The 13688-nt window shown below is 35.1% G+C and overlaps 1 protein-coding gene across 3 annotated transcripts in view; it reads right to left on the bottom strand.

Annotated features, from left to right (window-relative positions):
- Positions 1-13688, bottom strand: part of XRN2 (5'-3' exoribonuclease 2) — an 87346-nt gene that overhangs the window by 30124 nt on the left and 43534 nt on the right. For all 3 annotated transcript variants that reach the window (XM_050745432.1, XM_050745431.1, XM_050745433.1), the window contains 8 exons: positions 13487-13622; positions 11817-11924; positions 11639-11728; positions 10594-10666; positions 5585-5668; positions 4296-4393; positions 3623-3702; positions 2500-2556 (listed from right to left, as the gene is read on the bottom strand). In XM_050745432.1, coding sequence (XP_050601389.1) covers positions 2500-2556; positions 3623-3702; positions 4296-4393; positions 5585-5668; positions 10594-10666; positions 11639-11728; positions 11817-11924; positions 13487-13622 — 726 coding nt within the window. The remainder of the gene's footprint in view (positions 1-2499; positions 2557-3622; positions 3703-4295; positions 4394-5584; positions 5669-10593; positions 10667-11638; positions 11729-11816; positions 11925-13486; positions 13623-13688) is intronic.

Raw genomic sequence — 13688 nt, 5'->3', positions numbered from 1 at the left:
GAAGGAAGCATCCTGAGGACCTGGGGGTTCAGGCACAGAGCCAGGGCCCTGCCAAGCTACGTCAGGCCTTGAAAAAGTAAAAGCACACATATGCACTTACCCTTCAGATTGGGAGGAAAACTCTTCTATGATTTTAAAGTCACATGCAGAAGCTAATATGTTGAGTAATTTATGGAGTTAGAAATGTGAAAAAAAATATGATCTCCTAGGTTAGAGTTGACCATATTCTCTAAGGGTCTGTCTACGAATTTAAGGAACTTCAACAGCCTGTATAACATACTTTCTGAGCACTACAGATAAGAATGAATACAATGGGAAGAACTTACCTAAACTCAACTTGAGGAAACGATTTCTCAAATATCAAATGGGATACTAGATGTATTTAAATAAGGAAGAGGAAAAAATGCCAGGAGTCAAAAGAGAAATAACTGGCAAATGACTGGTGAGTATATTTTGAGATTTTTTAAATCTGAAAATTATAAGTTAAAGTTATAAGGCAAATTTAACACTGGAATCTACAATGAGCCCTAAAACACACACGCAAAAATCTGCTGTAAAAACTGGATCTCAGCCTAATGTTGCCACCCTTCAAAGAAAGCACTGAAAATTACTTTTACTTAAAGGAAGTTAACTTCAGTCTCCCACAAATCCCCACAAATCTTCAGCAAATTAACCTAATTTAATTGATTTTATTATAAAGTTATTTTCAACATACACCTGAATATGCATTTAGATCTGGGATTTGTTTTATACATTTTTTTTTTTTTTTGAGATGGAGTCTTGCTCTGTTGCCCAAGTGGCATGATCTTGGCTCACAGAGGCCTTGGCCTTCCAGGTTCAAGCAATTCTCTCACCTCAGCCTCCCGAGTAGCTGGGACTACAGGTGTGTATCACCACCATGCCCAGCTAATTTTTTGTAGTTTTAGTAGAGATAGGGTTTCACCATGTTGGCCAGGCTAGTCTTGAACTCCTGATCTCAGATGATCCACCCATTCTGGCCTCCCAAAGTGCTGGGATTATAGGCGTGAGCCACCGTGCCTGGCCTGTTTTATAAATTTAATAATATTGTGAACACAGTGTATACTAAATACCAAAGGCCCCTTTAGGCTCAGAAACAACCAACCAACATCATCATCATACAAACAAAAATTCCAAAATGTGTCCATTAATTCTGTAACTCTCCTCTAGGCAAGCCTCTCTATCCTAATTAGAAAGTTAAGTAGAATTAACTATTTCTACAGGGTTAGGCAGGAAGGCCCTTGAATATATGCAGAAAAATTGAGAAGCACAAGCACACATGTGACAATCCAAAGAGAGAACCGTGGAATTAATTGGCCTGAAGCGCCAATGCTTTAATGCAAGCCAGAGACCCCAAGGGTTAATACAGTGTTCACAATGAATTTGTCAGAGCCAGATTGTTTGTGATGGGTTTAGGAGCGTGGCTTTCAATTCTGTACCCAACCCTTAACAAAAGAGCACAAAGACAAAGAGCCAGGACAAATTAGGTGTAAAGATAAACAAAAACTTATACGTAAAGATAAACGTAAGCAACTCATCCAGAAAGATTTTCCGAATTCACAATAGTTTTCTTTAAATAAAAGCCTTTCCAGAATGGCAATCATTTACTACCTGAATCCATTAAAGATAGGAAATAAACATGTTTATACTTCACAAAGGCAAATCTAAAAAAAAATCTAAAATATTTCCTGAGGGAGAGAGAAACAAAAATGGATGGAAAAGGAGGATTCAGGATTAGCAGGCTTTTATCAAATTCTTGAATACCTGAGATGTGTTTGCTTTAGTCTTACCTAAAGATTGGTGAAAATGACAACTAAATTCTGCCATCAAAATTTGTCATTATATAATACAAAAGAGTAGTCAATTTGTTGGATTTTAGTCCAAACGGTCATATTACATTTTATATTATTTTTACTCAATAGAATATGCTGTCAGCACCAAAGAACTGAGATATAAATTAGTTTTCCACAGAGAAGAAATTAGCCCTTTAAGTTTATAATTGCTAATAAAAATTTTCACAAATATATTCTGTTCTATGTCATCTTAACTAAAATATACTACAGAATATTTCTGCTTTCAAACTCTGCAGGGCCATGATTATAAACATAAGTAAAATAGTCTGTTGTAATGCAGGGAAGCTGTGTGAACCTCTGGGGTGTAGAGTTCTGTTTGTTCCTATATAACAAACTGCTAGATACTCCTACTCTTTACCTCCCACTTGCCTAATCCAGGAAGAATTACAGGTTGTCATGGGAAACCAGAAAACAGATAAGCAAGCATGTTAAATCAGTAACCTTAACAATATACATAATTTAGAGTCAAGAGGCTCTGCTCTAAGGTCTGCAACACAGGGACTCTCCAATCTCAAAGCACTGGTGGATTAACAGCTGCCATTTCCTTGTGAATCAGAGGTCTTTTAAAATGGATTTGCAAGTTCAGAGCTGTGTTCTCAGTGAATGCCATGAATTTTGGAAAACTTACCTGACTACAGTGTTCTGTGTCAGATCCCTTAACATAGGAACAGGAGAACATACTATTCTAGAAGGAAACAAGAGAAGAAACATCTATCTGTATAAACTAACCTTTTAGGTAAGTGGAAATAAGACGTTGCTACGTTTGTTAGTCTTCAGAAAAGATAAATCATTAGAATGCACTAACACAAACAATAAAACCATTTATATCTTTAAAAAAACAGTAAGTACCACATAAATGAAATGGCTAACTATTAACATAAGGCATTCAATCTCATTAACACTCAGAGAACTGCAACTATAAACCACAAGATGTCAATAAGCATCCACCAGACTGACAGAAATTAAAGTTGTGACAAGGGTTTGCCAAAATGTAGAGAAACAAGATCTCTCACAAACTGCCACTGGGATTACAACACAGTGTAACCACTTTGAAAAACCATCTAGAAATATTATCTAGAAAAAAAATGAAGATACACATACTCTATGGCCAGAAGTTCCATTCCTGGAAATGTACCCTTGAGACGTGGTTCACAAACTCTGGTCTCAGAACCCTTTTACCTTCTTAAATCTCAAAGGGCTTTTGTTTATAGTGGTTATATTTATGAACATTTACCCATTAAAAATTATGACTATGAAATTTTAAAATAATTAAAGATAACCCTACATGTTAACATAAATAACATTCTTATGAAAAGCTATTTTTTACAAAGCAAAACAATGTCATTGTTGTACACTTTCAAAAATCTTATTAATATCTGGTTAGTATCTGTTTAATAGCTACTTTCCTCTGCTTCTATCTCTTGAGAGGCCTCTGAAAAACTCCACTGTGCACTCAAGAGAGAAAGTATAAGAAAAGCAAGTAACACCATAACATCTTAGTATCATTATGAAAAGAGCTTTGACCTTCGGGATATCCTGCAAGGGACTCCCAGATCTCCCTGCACAAGGTGACACAGCTCCTATAAAGAGCTGGGCTTTGGACCCAAGCCTTTTTCAGTCAGCAAGGTTTTGTCTTATTTTAAACACAATTTTCTCACTATTATTAGAAAATAAACATTTAGACAACAAGGAAAAAAATCCTAACTAAACTTCCTTCCAGTCACCTCAATTATATACAAAATGAAACTTACTGATCTGGAAGAATGGCTTCTTCATCCAAAGAAAACTTTCCTTGAATCCCATGACATAGTTCAGGGGGTACATCCACTGGCTGTGGAAAAATGCATTCCTGATCTCATATGCAAAGAATGGAAAACTGGGACTCAAGCAGATTCTTGAGTGTTCATAGCAGCATCATTCATAAGAGCCGAAAGGCAGAAACAAACCCAATATTTACCAATAGATAAGTGGATTAAAAAGTACGCATACAAATAGAGTATTATTCAGCCATAAAAAGGTATGAAATTCTGATACATGCTACAATATCAATGAACCTTGAAAACATTATGCTAACTGAAATAAGCCAGACACAAAGCCAATACAAAATACTGTATCATTTCACTTATATGAAGTATCGAGAACACAGGTATCAAATTCATAGAGGTAGAAAGTAGAAGTTACTAGAGAATGAGAAGGGCAGAATGAGGAGATATTATTTAATATTATTTAAAAGGTACAGAAATTATATTCGGGAAGATGAAAAAGTTCTGAAAAAGTGTTGATGGTTATACAACACTGTAAATATACTTAACGCCACAGAATTATAACCACTTAAAAATGGTTACAATGGTAAATTTTATGTTATGCATATTTTACCACAATTTTAAAAAGTGCATTTCTAATTAACCAAATTGCGTAACATACCTCTGTGGAACCTGTCTGGTACAGCTCTAAAATGAAGTCATGGAGTGGGTGATGTTTCCCCACAAATAAGACATCACCTCCAAGGCTGTTTCTTCTGGCTAGGGGGAAAGAAAAGAATAAGACCTACACATAAAAAACTGCAAGACCAATTTTTATGAGCATAAAACAAGGAAAAGCACCTAAATGTTAAGAATTTAATTATAAAATTTTTGAAAAATAATTTTAAAGTGGTAAGTTAGACAAGAGTAAGTTATAGTATTTGATAGTACTGTGAGGAACTTAGTAATTTATTACATATTTCAAAATAGAAGAAAAAAACTATAATGTTCCCAACACAAAGAAAAGATAAATGTGAGGTTATGGATATCCCAATTACCCTATTTTGATCAGCACATATTGTATATGGGTATCAAAATACCACACGGACCCCAAAAATATGTAACTATTACGTATCAATTAAAAACAAATTTTTTAATTATAGTGATAATCTAAATGTGTGATGTGCCTCTATGGGAAAAAAAAATATTTTAACAAAAAAGTTTCAAAAAGATCATTTAAAAAAAAACCCACTGAAATATATATAAACATACTGCAAGATAAAGGACAATGTTTTCTTATTTATAATAAACTCAATTTCTTAGTATAATACATAATCATTCCCTGGGGAAACACAGACAGTGTCATCTGATGACAAGATCGTTCTAAAAGACAATCTTTTTGATATAGAAATTGTTTCTAGAGGCTTATTATAATGGTATTAAATTTTTCAATAGAGCCCAGCTTTGCAATTTCTGAATATGAATACTTTTTATTGTCAGTATTAATTACAAAATACCTCCTTTTATGTCATATTTCAAGTTAGCACTCTAAGAGCATATGTTTTTGTTTCACCCTAACCTTTTAAACAAAGTAGTTATTATTGGGGGGGAAGGAGGAGTAGGGGAGAAGGCAGATGGAGAAAATGAATAATATCTTCCCAACAGGCAAAAGATACTTTCGTGCGTGCATATCATATAAGAATCAAAATGTCAAAGGATATTGTTGAAGTATTGCTTTTTTAAAAATTTAACAAATACTTGTAAGTTAAAACATTTTATTTAACTACTACTCAACTTACAGATAATGAATTAAGAAGCAAAGTCAACGTCTGTAATAAGAAAATAAAATCAATGATTTATGCCCCCCTTTATGGGAAATTTGACAAATGGGGGAAGGAAGGTCTAATTTTATACAGAAATATAAAGTGTATATTACACAGATCAATGTTAACTAAGAAGTATAATTCTTACTCTCTTCTGGAGTGAGGTCTGGGTATACCTCTTCTAGGGCAGCTCGTAGCCTTCGCTCATCCACGAATGGCAAGAGAGCAACACCTGGGAAAACAAGTGCAAATGAACCACCCCTGCTACCAGGATCACCCAAATTCCAATTTATCATTGGTCGAAATCAACCTTTCTAGTCGAGTTTCCTTGCTGATACAAAAACATTTTGGAACTGAACTCTTATTGTCTCATTAAGCCAAAATTCAGATACTAATATTTTCCATGTAGTGGCAGAAGAAAAAATTCTACATATTTTCTATTCTTTAATGGCTTATATGGAAAATCATGTTTTCTGAATCTTAACTCCATGGTGATAAGTATTTTAAATAAATGAACAAATGGCTACCTGGATACCAGTATATGTTCTCACTTTAGTTACTAAGATGCCCCCAAGCAAGCCAGTTACTCTCCCTAGGGCTTAAGCATGTCCTTTCATCTTTCTAGTACTTGGTTTCATCTTTTGTAAAATGAGAGCATTTCAACCAAAATACTCAATTCTGTTCAACCAGAATTCAAGGATCTCCTCCTGCTCTAAAATTTCATAGTATTCTTTTTACATTTTAAAGCCTACTAATTATATACAAAAAATTTTTAAAGACTTGCTTAAATAACTTGGGGGCAGGGGATAGAACAGAGGCTATTCATTTGGGGCTTCAAATGATCCTCTGGAGTATGCTGAAATTAAGGGCACTTATTTGGACCCAGATGCATAATTTTTGAAGAAGCACATCACTAATACAATGCTATAAGAAAAATATACAAAGTTATTGAAGCATATATATTTTCTGCTATACACAGTATAGGTAGTATTTTGGCTAAATAAAAATTTTAAGATACATAGCAAAGACAAATGCTAAATAGTGTTAAATAATTCTGAAACTACTGCTACTCAAAACCACTGTTATTTGTGACTATTCCCTTTAAAATTATGAGAAATGAAAAGGTTTCCAAGTCTTAATTATTTAGCTACTGCATTTTCAAAGTTAGGAAACATGTTCAATTTTACTACCTAGTAAGATATATTTTTTTAATTTTTAAGATAAGGTCACCCAGGCTGGAGTGCAGAGGCATGATCATTTCTCATTGCAGTCTCAAACTCGCAGCCTCAGTCTCAGACTCGCAGCCTCAAGCAATCCTCCCACTTCAGCCTCCTGAGTAGCTGGGACTACAGGCACAGGCCACCACCACACCCAGCTAATTTTTAAAATTTTTGTAGAGATGAGGTCTCCTTGTGTTACCCAGGCTGGTCTCAAATTCCTCGTTTCAAGCAATCCTTCCAACTTGGCCTCCCAAAGTCCTAAGATTACAGGCATGAGCCACTGCACCTGATTTTTTTTTTTTTAAAGTTAAAAAGAAACTAAGTTCTAGTATGAATTTTGAATGGCTTAAAAGAGTGATTTCAAGGATCTTAATATCTAACATGTGAGTCAAGTTATTTCAATTACTGGTAAACACATGAAGAAAACCTAGGAAATTGCTAAAATATTATTTAGTCATACACTTAAGAGAAATATATCAAGGGGAAACTACAGCATCATGTAGCTTGTTTTCTACCCACTACATTTAAGATATATATATATGTCCTACCCAGTACTTATATATATATATATAACCATGCTACATATTTATATATATATAATATATATATAATAAGACTTTTCTACAGTATCAATTCCAGAAGCTAAATCCAATCAGTTAACAATGTGAAGTGTTACTCAACAGCAAGAAAGTTACTAAGCAATAAATTAGCCCTACTGGCCAGCATAGAAAGGAATGCCTTACATCCAGATATGACAGAGCTAGAGTGAGCTGATAGTAAGCATGAGAATAGCAGCTACTGTTTTCTGAACACTTCTTATGTTATATGCATTATCTCACTGAATTCTTTCAATACCCAGAGGGAGCCCAAGTAGTGGTAATAACTTAGGTATTACACAGTCACTTCGAACATGAGCTCAGTATCAGACTTTCTGAGTTCAGGTCTTAACTCTGCCACTATGTGACTTGATGGAATTACTTAAATTTTCTATTCATATATAAAATATACAGCAATCAAAACTACTATGCTATATATCTATATAGTACTAGGCAAATGGACCAAAACGATATTGCCTTTAAATAACGTATGTTGGGCCCGGTGTGGTGGCTCACACCTATAATCCCAACACTTTGGGAGGCCGGGGCAGGTGGATCACCTGAGGTCAGGAGTTCAGGATCAGCCTGGTCAGCATGGCAAAACCCCACCTCTACAAAAAATACAAAAAAATTAGCCGGGTGTGATGGCACACACCTGTAATCCCAGCTACTCAGGAGGCTGAGGCAGGAGAATTGCTTGGACCTGCGAGACAGAAGTTAACAGTGAACCAAGATCACGTCACTGCACTCCAGTATGGGTGACAGAGTGAGACTCTGTCTTTAAAAAAAAAAATTACATATAATGTTGATAACCACAAGTTTAAAAATGTTGAAGTATCCAGATATATTTTATCTTCTATTAAGACGTACTCATCCAGGTAAGAGTTTAAGTATTATCATAACTTTCACTAAGTAAGTTTTAAAAACATGTATGAGGAAGAAACTATATTTCCCAACAGTACTAAATTTTACCTCAAGAAAAGTGTGTTCTCGCTACTGAGCTAAGTAAAAATATTTATATAAAACATTGTATAAAATACAAAAATATCTGAGGTCAAAATTTAAACCCATCCTAAAATTCATGTGAAATCTCAAGGGACCTTGAATAAGAATAAAGTTGGAAAACACAATTTCTGACTTCAAAACTCACTACGAAGCTACAGTAATTATAACAGTATAGCATTGGCATAAGAATACATAGCTCAATGGACTAGAACAGAAAGCCCAGAAACAAACCTTTACATATATGGTCAACTGATTTTCAACAAGAGTACCAACTTATTCAATGGGGGAAAGAATGGTCTTTTCAACAAGTGGTGCCAGGAAAACTGGATATGCACACGCAAAAGAATGAAGCTGGACCATTACCTTACACCATATACAAAAATTAACTCAAAATGGATCACAGACTTAAATGTAAGAGCTAAAACTGTGTAACTTTTAGAAGTAAACATAGGAAGAAAGATTCATGATGTCGGATTTGGTAAAGATTTCTTGGATATGACACCAAAAGCACAAGAAGCAACAAAAAAGATAAATTTGATTTCATCAAAATTTAAAACTTGTGTGCATCAGAGGACATCATCACACGGTGAAAAGATAATCCACAGAATGAGAGAAAATTTATGCAAATCATATATTCAATAAAAGCTTAATGTCTAGAATATATTAAAAAAACTTCTATAATGCAAAAAACAAAATCAATCCCAACTCAAAATTGGGCAAAGGACCTGAAAAGACATTTCTCCAAAGATTTAGAAATGGCCAAAAAGCAAACGAAATGATGTTCAGTATCACTCATCATTAGGGAATGCATATCGCCACCACAGTGAAATACCATTCACGCCCATTAGCATGGTTATTACTAATGAAAACAAAATAACAAATGTTGGAGAGGATATGAAGAAATCTAAACTCTTGTACATTATCTCACTTTTCCCCTAGAGTTAAGTTATATTGAAAATATCCCGTCAGTGAAAGAAATAATACATACCACAATGACAGAGTTGACAAGTCACCTGCATGTTTATATACTTATCTACTTAATAAACCCAATGATTTAATAATTTACTTATTTAACAAACACAAACATATATTTGCTTCTTAATTTACTTTTACATCTCTCACTGTCCTATGCATCTTCTCTCTCTGCTTTAATCAAGACATCCTCCACAAAGCATCTTGAAAAACCCGAATCTCCAATCCATTTAACATGGAATAATACATGATCATGAAGCACACAACACTTATACAACCCCAATGGGTGCATTTCCATGATCATTCCACTGAAGTGATATGATACTTCCGCTACTACATAAATCAAGCCAACTCCAAAGCCTCATGATTTTTCAATTTGTAAATTATATTATTTACTCCCCTTTGTCTCAAGACTCTCTGTAAGCCATTTCATTGGACATTCCAACCACAGGGAACAGTAAGAAAAAAACGAAAATATGATTTTACCAAATGTGTTTATTACCCTAGGAAAATGTTTGGTGGAAGAAAGGGTTAAATAATTTGCTGCAGGATGGCTTTAGTGTGAAACAATAGCTGGTTTACAGTGTAAGAGATATTTCTTTATTGTATTTTACATTCAATCATCATCACATATTGGTTGAGTGGTAAACAGCACCTTAAAGTTAGTACTAATTTTATATAGCCATTCCTACAAAATCTGTTAATGGAACGAAAAAGTAGCAGGAAAAGTAATGATCAACATCAAGTATTTAAACTAAATAAAAGTTTCTGGCATATTTTTCAAAAGTTTCCATGGAGTATACGTAAATCTCCACATGGACACTCCTGTGTTTCTGTATTTCTCAGCAACCTCAAAAGGTGTTAATGAGCTACTGACCACTGAATGTAACAAGCCCCATTAATTAATCACAAAGGAAATAAAAGATGTAATTATCAACCTATTTCAACCCAATTTACTGCTTCTAAGAATGTTATAATTAAATTTACTATTAATCATTGCTAATCCCAAGTTGGATGGAGAAATATCAACATTTCACATATAATTCTGAAAATATTTACCTTTTAAAGTATTTATTTATTTATGAGACAGGGCCTCACTCTGTCCCCCAGGCTGGAATGCGGTGGCGCAATCATGGCTCCCTGTAACCCAGACCTCCCAGACTCAAGCAATCCTCCCACCTCAGCCTCCCAAGTAGATGGGACTACAGGTGCAAGCCACCACGCCAGGCTAATTTTTGTATTTTTTGTAGAGATGAGATTTCACCACGTTGCCCAGGCTAAAATATTTATCTTTTACAGAATTCTTTCATTTCAAAAATTATGTTTGCTCATAGTTTTACCAGAAAAGAACATCTAAATTTTACCTTGCCATGCATATTTCTTCCCATTCAAATCAATAGCAAAATCTTCAGGATAGAAGTCAATTATACTAGAATCCTGTATCAGGGAGAAAAGTAAAGAATCAAAACAGAAGTCACACATCTCTGTTATAAAGAATTTGATATGACTTTCATTCAAGTAATAAGGTCTGATGAGAAAATAAAGTACATTCCTTTTAAAAAAATGTTGAGATATTAGGTCATTAATCCCAAGTATAGTAAAACAAAATGAACAATGTTATTTTAAAAGATGAAAAGAAAAAGCATTATTGTAGAAGAATTTTAGAATTGACAACTATGGGCCTCAGGCAGGCAGAAAGTAAAGGGTTTACGTACTCTAACACTTCCTACTTCCTGGCTGGGTCTCACTCTTTCTAGCTAGCATACAAAACAAGTGCACAGGTGATTTTGGGTAAGGCAGTCTCCTCATCTCTGGTGGCTACCATATATGGCTGGAACAAATAAAATTAAAGACTTACAGGTAGCTAGAGAACAAAATGACTGTTATAAAAATTTCTCCCCAGCCAGGCGCAGTGGCTCACGCCTGTAATTCCAGGACTTTGGGAGGCCGAGGTGGGCAGATCAAGAAGTCAGGAGATCGAGACCATCCTGGCTAACACAGTGAAATCCCATCTCTACTAAAAATACAAAAAATTAGTCAGACGTGGCAGCAGGCGCCTGTAGTCCCAGCTACTCAGGAGGCTGAGGCAGGAAAATGGTGTGAATCCGGGAGACAGAGCTTGCAGTGAACCAAGATAGTGCCACTGCACTCCAGCCTGGGCGACAGAGCGAGACTCCATCTGGAAAAACAAAACAAAACAAAACAAACAAAAAATTTCTCCCCAAAACAAACCGATCTACTGTGTAGGGCCAAAGAAAACAGGAAATATATGTGTGTTTGGAGTAAAAAACATACTTTCTTTCTGTACTTCACTGTTTAACTATCAGCTGCAAAAGCAATTGTAACTAATAGTAATAAAATGTATGACAAAAATCCTGTCACCCACACATTCAAAACACTGAGACTCACAGGATCACTCATGAGCTTCCGCCATGATGGAGGTAGAAAATTACCACTTGCAGCTGGAAAAACTCCCATAAGTTGTTCCAGTGGTTTAAACTGCAAAAAAAAAAAAGTTAAAAGACCCAAGATTATTACCTAATCCAAAATTCTATAAATTTTATGACTTTTAAGTAATTAAGCTTACCGGTTTTGTACCCTTCTCAAAATCAGATGGCATGTCTGCAATGCCTTCAAAGTCTGAAGCAAATGGTGCATAATGAAATGGATAATACCACTTCCAGGAAGCACAGCCCTAGAATCATTAAAAAGTAACAACAAAATCAAAAGCCTACGTTAATGATGAACACAATTAAAAAAACAAAAATTAGACTGTTAACCTATAATACTCTATTCATAAAACACATGACTTTTGGTATATATTCCAAATACCGATCTTTTCCATGACTCCTAAAAATTGTTTAAGTTGAAGTTTCTAATTCATATCAATGGCTCTTTGACTTTAAAAATATTACAAACCATCTTTGAAAAATCAGTAGTTCCTGCCAAACTTCATATTCACAAACACAATTTGGTGAAAATTTCTATCCTTAAAATACATTTGGTGACATTTCTTTCCATCTCTAGAGCTGTCATCATCAAGTAAAACCAAAAGCAATCACAGCTGACATTTACTGAGCATGTAAGATGGTAGGAGACATTATTGGAACAGCGGTTTAGAGTAAAACAGCCATGAGTTTCATTTTAAAATTCACCATTATATTTCCACCTGACAAGTTTCTTTTGACTATAAAAACATGTGAGTAAACACACCAACAAGAAAACAAAAGCAAGTTATACTCATAGGAAAGATATCTAACATGTGTTTTGACAGTGTCTAGTGAACTTAAATCTTGACAGTAGGAGTAAAACATGCAAACAGAGTACTTAATAGTCAATACTCAGTGCACTGCGTTACTGTCTACTTGTCAACAAACTTCATCTATTCCCAGGTCACACCAAAGTTAACTTGGTTTGCTCTCTAAGCACGAAACCAGATATTAACTATCAGTGTTACAATCCTCAATATGTCTACCTAATCTCTCACCAATTATCAAAAGGTAGGATACAGGTTATTCCAATTAGAATGTGCTTCATGTATCATCACTATATTATGAAAAGGATAGCATTCAAATTCCTTTAGAATTCTTACTGGTATTTTCCAGGTTTTGTCCTCTGTTCAGTCATTTAGTGACTGTCAATTCATTACTCAGTTATTTTTGTACTCCAATTTTAAAAGCACTAACCTTTCATCATCTTAAAGACAAAGTGCAGTCAATCACATTCTTGATGCTGAAAATACTTTTAACAAAAATTAGCTTTGGTTCTATATTAATACCTAAGAAGCTTCCAAGTCTTCACAAATAAATATTTACAATTATGGACTTCTGAATAGGGAGCTTTAAAAAATGAGCCTGGGTTTGTTTTCAGGATCCAGCTCAATAATACTATTAGTACAGAAATTACCTGGCTGGGCGCAGTGGCATGACCCCAGTACTTTAGAAGGCCGAGGCAGGCGGATCACGAGGTCAGGAGTTTGAGACCAGCCTGACCAACATAGTGAAACCCCATCTCTACTATATATACAAAAATTAGCCGGGCGTGGTGGTGCACTCTGTAATCCCAGCTACTCATGAGGCTGAGGCAGGAGAATCGCTTGAACCCAGGAGGCGGAGGTTGCAGTGAGCCGAGATCGTGCCATTGCACTCCAGCCTGGGCGACAGAGCAAGACTCCGTCTCAAAAAAAAAAAAAAAAAGAAATTACTATTTTTCTTAAATGATTAACTACAAAGTCAGAGGAAAATATTCTTTTTGTACCTGGTAATAATATCTAAGAACCCAGCAAAGTCCTTCAACGTACGACTGCACAACTTTCCGACGGAATTTCTCATCAGCTGCATCCACATCAAATTTGTTCTTGTAGTACCTCTGCTTCCAGCCAGCTTCCCATAACCTAAAACCAGGCACAGCTCATGTATGCTGAATTAACACACCTTCAGTAACAGGCTGTCTACCAATT

The sequence above is a fragment of the Macaca thibetana genome, chromosome 10, assembly GCF_024542745.1.
Source record: "Macaca thibetana thibetana isolate TM-01 chromosome 10, ASM2454274v1, whole genome shotgun sequence".
Lineage (NCBI taxonomy): Eukaryota > Metazoa > Chordata > Mammalia > Primates > Cercopithecidae > Macaca > Macaca thibetana.
Note: the sequence above shows the minus strand (reverse complement) of the source record. Positions and strands in the feature narration are given on the sequence as shown.